Below are 6,383 nucleotides of genomic sequence, written 5' to 3'. Positions count from 1 at the left end.
TCTCCAGGAGTCCTCTGTCATATACAACCTTGGTGACCTTGCTTATTCATGAACGCTTGGGGATGCTGTGATTTCTGTGAGCTCCTGAGTGTGGACCTGCGGTATCAGAGAGAAATACGCTGTAAAGGCTTCTGCTAGAGGTTGCCAGAGGGCGCCCAGAAGAGCCATCCCGCTTTGCCAGTGTGGTTTCTCGCACGGCCAGCAGGAATTCCCTCCGCGCTTCTGTGCGCAGCTCTGAGGCGGAGACCTGTGCGGCCCCCCCTCTGTGTCGCCCAGGTGTTACAGGCACACTCTTGTTTAAAGACGGACGCTGGGTTTTCTGGAATCAGCTGGCCGTGGAATCCCGACCTGTGCGGGCCAGTCTAAGCCGGAAACGGGCCGGGCTGGATGCACCTGGTTCTTGGCGTGCTTGCCTGTCAGGGTCTCCAGCTTTGCAAGCGGGCCGAGGGGGGAGTGAGGCTTGAGAGATGTCAGGAAGGACCTGCCCCGGCACACAGCCCGGAACTCACCTCGAAATTAGGGTCGCGTGTCATTGTTCCCCGGCTCTCCCTGCAGATTGGTCATCAGCTCAGGGGGTATGCAGAGGGCCAGAGGTTGGGATGTCTGGGTTAGGGAGCTGAGAAGGCAAAAGCATGCCATTTCCCCAGCGCTCTTCCTGCAAAATGAACGCGGTGCAGGAGCAATGAGGGTGCCAGCTCTCAGCCCCCAGGTCCAAGGTGCTCTCTCCCCCCAGGCACCATGAGCAAAACGAGCGAGGTCGTGCAGCGGGCCAGAGCCGCCTTCAACGCGGGCCGGACCCGCGCGCTGCAGTTCCGGATCCAGCAGCTGGAGGCGCTGCGGCGCATGATCCAGGAGCACGAGAAGGACTTCGCGGGCGCGCTGACCGCAGACCTCCACAAGGTACACCCCGGGGGCGTGGGGCAGCAGCAGCAAGGGTCGCTGCTCGCTTTGGGACATCTGCTGCGCGCCTGGCGCTCTGTGCCCAGCCCTTTGTCCAGAACCTCCCCTAGTCCTCAAAGCGCGCTGCCCTTGGCAGGACCCTTTTATAGAGGAGGGAAAGTGCGGCCCAAACCATCAGACGCTGAGCTGGGGCGCTCAGGCCACCCCTTCCGACCCATTCCGAGCCCCAGGTTCCCCCGCAGCTTCCCCCCTCTGCCTGCCGTTTCCTCCTGGCTTCACTTCCTTCTCCGCCCAGCCCCGAGCATGAGGCCACTGTTCTTCACCGTGGCCTGCCAGCAGGACACCGTGAACTTCTGGTCTGCTTGTTCCCTCAGCCCTCAGCGCGGTGTAGGGCCAGGCAGTCCACCCCACCCGCCCAAGAGAGCATCCCAGCTTGGCATCCCAGAGGGCCCTCCCTCCCCCCCATCCATCCCTCACCCTGCGCAAAATCAGACGCCTGCCAGTTCTCAAGCCCTTCACCTCGCTGCCCCCAAGGCGCCTGGCCCTGATCCCACAGTTCGATTCTGCCTTGGAGAAGAGCAGGGGGTTAGTTGGAGTTTATCCCCCTCCTGGGATGGTTCCCGTGTCTTAAAACAAAAGCTTCACAACTTCTGTTTGGCTCTTTCGCAGCCAAAGTTCACAGAAGAGTTTTGTGTTCTGACGTCCGCTGCTCCTCTCTCCTCACCCCTGCACGGTGGCTTCCTCCCCACCCACTCCAGGAGGATCCCTTGAGCCCTCTTCTCCCTCTCCCTCCCCTGCTGAGGGTCTCCTGGATCTTGTCCTCTCTTTGGCTGTCTTTTTCCTGGATCTCTTTCTTCAAGGTGGCCTTCTTAGGGCTCCAGCCTGGGTTCAAGGCTCATTTCAACCTATAAGCGTTCCTGGGCTGGGTTCTCCCCACCCGATAATGACCTTCACATCACTGCCCAGATCTGAGGTCCTCGGAGGCACCATGAACTTGATGTGTCCAAACCTGCCTGGGTCCCCAACACTGTCAGAAAGGGTCCCTCGCGGGTCCACCACCCCAGTGGCAAGTCCTCAGCTCGGTTCGGACCCCCTTGCCTTCTCTGGCCTGGGGAGCCCCCCGTGAACATCCCCCATCACCCTGGCTGCAACATGCCGGGCTGTGTCCAACATGCCCACCCAGCCCTGACCTCCTGGGAGGTCCAGACCACACTCCCATTTTTCAGATCAGGAAGCTGAGGTCCGGAGAGGGTAGGTAGCTCATTCAGGGTCCCAAATCCAGGGAACAGGCGTCAGGACCACAGCCAAGCGCCAGGGACTCCCTCGCTCTCTAGCCCGTGCGCTCACACGGAGCCCTGTCTCCACCGCAGAATGAATGGAACGCCTACTACGAGGAAATGGTTTATGTCCTGGAAGAGATCGAGTACATGATCAAGAAACTCCCCGAGTGGGCTGCAGACGAGCCCGTGGAGAAGACTCTCCAGACCCAGCAGGACGAGTGTTACATCCACTCGGAGCCCCTGGGTGTGGTCCTCATCATCGGCACCTGGAACTACCCCTTCGCCGTCACCATCCAGCCCATGGTGGGCGCCATTGCTGCAGGTACGTGGGTCCCCTTTCAGGAGGAGTCACCAGGGATCACGCTCCTCCCCTGTGGCCAGAGAGAGCGGGGAGCTCAGGCCTGGGGGAAGATGGAGTCCTGGGTCAGGTCGTGGTCTGATGGATCTGTCTTTCACGGGGTCTGATGGACCCAGAACGGATGGGGCTCCAGGCTTGGTCCCTGGGAGGGCGGGACTCTGATTCCCTGTGCTCTGCAGGGAACGCGGTGGTCACCAAGCCCTCGGAGCTGAGTGAGAACATGGCGAACCTGCTGGCCACCATCGTCCCTCAATACCTGGACAGGGTGAGGTGCTCTCCGGCTCTTTGGGGCTTGAGAAACAGCGCATTTTTGCAGCAGGAGGCTAAGCCTTGGGTTGGGGCAAGGAGAGCTGGCCTGTCCCGTAGAGGTGAATGGAGTCCCGGTGTCAGGAGAGGGGGGTCTGTTTGATGGGGGAGGAGGGGTTATGGTCTTTCCTGAGCCTCGTCTCTCTCCTCGCGTGGAAGGACCTGTACCCGGTGATCACTGGGGGCATTCCCGAGACCACGGAGGTGCTCAAGGAAAGATTTGACCATATTCTGTACACCGGGAACACCGCCGTGGGGAAGATCATCATGATGGCGGCGGCCAAGCACCTGACCCCCGTCACGCTGGAACTGGGGGGGAAGAACCCCTGCTATGTGGACAAGGACTGCGACCTGGACATCGCCTGCAGGTGAGGTGTGCTCCAGCTCACGCGGACCACAGTCTCGCTCTGGCCTCTGCCCGCCTGAGAGCTCTCCTGCAGAGCTCAGCCCCTTGCGCCTCGATCCTGCGCTGGCGGAAATGAGATCTGGCGTCTGGGGGCGCCTCCTGTGCCTTGGGGAATGCGATCTAATCTGGAATTTTCGCAGACGCATCGCCTGGGGGAAATTCATGAACAGCGGCCAGACCTGTGTGGGCCCCGACTACATCCTCTGTGACCCCTCCATCCAGAATCAAATTGTGGAGAAGCTGAAAAAGTCCCTGAAAGTGAGTGAGTGTGCCCTCCCCCCCGCCCCGGGGCTGAGTGAGAGAGGGGAGCTACAAGGCAGTGCGGGGGGGGGGGGGGGGGGGGGGGAGTCTAGACTTTAGAAAACACTGGATATTCTTTTTCGGATTCTAAAAGTAATCTACGCTCATTGTAGATAATTTGGGAAAAGATTATAAAAGAATAAAGCGTAAAGCAAAAAAAAAAAAAAAGCTCCTCCCAGAAGCCCACCACCCCAAGACAGTCACTACTAACTTACTGGTATGTTCCCTCCCATTTCCTTTCTGTGAACGCACACATTTGAGCCTGCCATGTCCACGCGACTGTGCATGTATTTCTTTCAAACGATGCCGTCTCACAAGTCCCATGCCGTGGGGGTCTGGAGCGCCCCAGAGGTCATAGCAGTCCAGTAGCCCTTGGTGTCGCTGTGCATCTGCTGGGGCGGGGCCCGCCCGTGCTCCCAGGCCAAGGTCACCTCTCAGCCGACGGCCGTAATGAAGGTCCGCATCCTCACCTGAAGCCTGCCTCCTGTTCTCTGTAGGAGTTCTATGGGGAGGACGCCAAGAAGTCCCGTGACTACGGAAGGATCATCAACTCCCGGCATTTCCAGAGGGTGATGGGCCTGATGGAGGGCCAGAAAGTCGCCTACGGAGGCACGGGCGACGCGGCCACCCGATACATAGGTGCGTGTGCTCGCCTTCGGTAAGGGCGCCGCGCCTCCCCAACTCTGCCCCCAGTTTGGTGGGGAATGAAGAGCTCCGGGAGGGGCTCAGGGGGCGGCAGGGCACAGTGCCTGCCCCCTCTCGATGCGGACCCTGTGCCCACACCCCTCCGTGCCTCTCTCCCCCTTCCAGGTTATACGCAGTTCTCTCCGCATGGTCTGCTGGGATGGAGCCCGGGCAGGGGGAGGCCTCGTTAGGTGTCCCGCCTGAGCCCCGGCAGCCTCCCCTTACAGGAACGGAAGGAAGAAGCTAGATGCGGGCTTGCCGGGCCGGTGGGGGTCTCGGCAGCGGCTGACTCTCGCTTGTTTCCTGCCTCAGCCCCCACCATCCTCATAGACGTGGACCCCCAGTCCCCAGTGATGCAGGAGGAGATCTTCGGGCCGGTGATGCCCATCGTGTGTGTGCGCAGCCTGGAGGAGGCCATCCAGTTCGTCAACCAGCGCGAGAAGCCCCTGGCACTCTACGTATTCTCTCTAAACGACAAGGTGGGCCTGGGGTCCCCTCCCCTGGGGTCCTCGGCTTCCCGACACAGCGTCGTGCAAACAGGACTCAGGGGTCCACAGACCCGGGTTCAGATCCCAGATTCAGTGCTCCCTGCTGTGTGATCTTGGGCAAGTCGCTGAACCTCTCCGAGCCCCTTTCTCATCTCTGAAGCCAGTCGTTTCCCACAAAGTACATGACATGTGGGGAGAGTGGGAGACCCCGACTGGGGTTCAGACCGCCTTCGCCTTGCCCTTGAGGCCCCGGGATGCGCCCAGACAGGGTGGGGAGGGGCTGGGGTGCTCCAGGAAGGAGACTGAGGTGGGGCTGTGTGCCGTTGCAGGTGGTTAAGAAGATGATTGCAGAGACGTCAAGCGGTGGGGTGACGGCCAATGACGTCATCGTCCACATCTCTGTGCACTCCCTGCCTTACGGGGGTGTGGGTGAGTCCGGGGCTGAACTCACTGCCCACCTGTCCTCTTATAGATGTCCCCCCGCCCCAGCCCTGGCTTGGGAGTTCAGGAGAGGACCTCAGACCCCCACGAGCTCTCCCCTGCGGGTCTCTGGCTCCTGCCAGCGTAGCCACCAGCCATGTCTGACCTTGAGACCTTAGAGGCTCCTATAGGCCCCCTGGTACGCCAGGCCTGCTTCATGGAGGCCCTGAGAGAGGGGACACGGGCTGGAGGTCACACAGCCATCTAGCGGTGTCGCCAAAAGCGAACTTTTCAGAGTACTCTCTGTTGTGCCCTGGGAAGCTCAGAGAAGGGGTGCCTGAGGGTTGTAGGTGGGGGCTGGGGCGTCTCAGGCCACTTGGGGCTGACCCGAGGGCCCCTCCCTGCAGGCAACAGCGGCATGGGGTCCTACCACGGCAAGAAGAGCTTTGAGACCTTCTCCCACCGCCGCTCCTGCCTGGTGAGGCCTCTGCTGAATGATGAGTCCCTCAAAGCCAGATACCCCCCGAGCATGGCCAAGGTGAGAGACGGGGGCAGAGGCTGTCCCAGAGACCAGGCTGCTGGGAGCCACCAGGCCCACGCAGGACACGCGCCTTCCTGTCCCCTTGTGTCCTCTTCGCAGATGACCCGTCACTGAGGCGGACCCGGCTTCTGCGTGCTGCAGCCCTGCCCCTCTGTCCAGCCCTAGGACGATTGCTCCTGGAGCCCCACTTGCTCCTCCGTGATCAGTGAATGTCCCCCTTCCCTCTGGGCTTCTCTTCCCCAGGTCCCCGCCCCCTTGCTGGACACAGAGAGACCAATAAAAGTTCACCAGCCGGATGAGTGTGTGTGTGTTTCCTTTGCAACATCCTCTCCAGTCCCATCCCTGCCCTCAGCCCGTTCTCATCCTGACTCACAGTGACCAAAGTCCCACAGTGGCCCCCAGGGGCCTGAGGCAGGAGGCGCTGGCGTCAGGGAGACATTAACCTTGCATCTAGACAGTGGGCGTCAGCTCCATATCTGCGAAGGGGATGGCCAGGGAGGCTCTCTGATGGCAAATGGCTCGGAAATGCAGGCTGATGTGCTCCTCTCGAATTAGGTTTGACCCCTAGGTCGGGGTCCCTCGGTTGAGATCACGCGGTCGTCAACATGAGCCCCCTTGGTGATTTCCGAGGGCAGCTCCTGGGCAGGAGGCCAGGAAGCCAGGTGGACCCTCAGGACCCGCGGTACCTTATGACGGTTAG

At 60.9% G+C, this 6,383-nt stretch overlaps 1 protein-coding gene across 1 annotated transcript; it reads left to right on the top strand.

The window, feature by feature from the left end:
- The first annotated feature begins 738 nt into the window (after window positions 1-738).
- ALDH3A1 (aldehyde dehydrogenase 3 family member A1) lies at window positions 739-5,899 on the top strand. The gene is made up of 10 exons (XM_045986186.1): window positions 739-900; window positions 2,271-2,502; window positions 2,718-2,803; window positions 3,004-3,212; window positions 3,391-3,508; window positions 4,048-4,189; window positions 4,547-4,713; window positions 5,052-5,151; window positions 5,550-5,680; window positions 5,783-5,899. Exons 1-10 carry the CDS (start codon window positions 739-741, stop codon window positions 5,795-5,797), a joined length of 1,362 nt encoding a protein of 453 aa, XP_045842142.1. The 3' UTR covers window positions 5,798-5,899.
- Window positions 5,900-6,383: the final 484 nt, after the last annotated feature.

The sequence above is a fragment of the Meles meles genome, chromosome 18, assembly GCF_922984935.1.
Source record: "Meles meles chromosome 18, mMelMel3.1 paternal haplotype, whole genome shotgun sequence".
NCBI classification, from domain to species: Eukaryota; Metazoa; Chordata; class Mammalia; order Carnivora; family Mustelidae; genus Meles; species Meles meles.
Note: the sequence above shows the minus strand (reverse complement) of the source record. Positions and strands in the feature narration are given on the sequence as shown.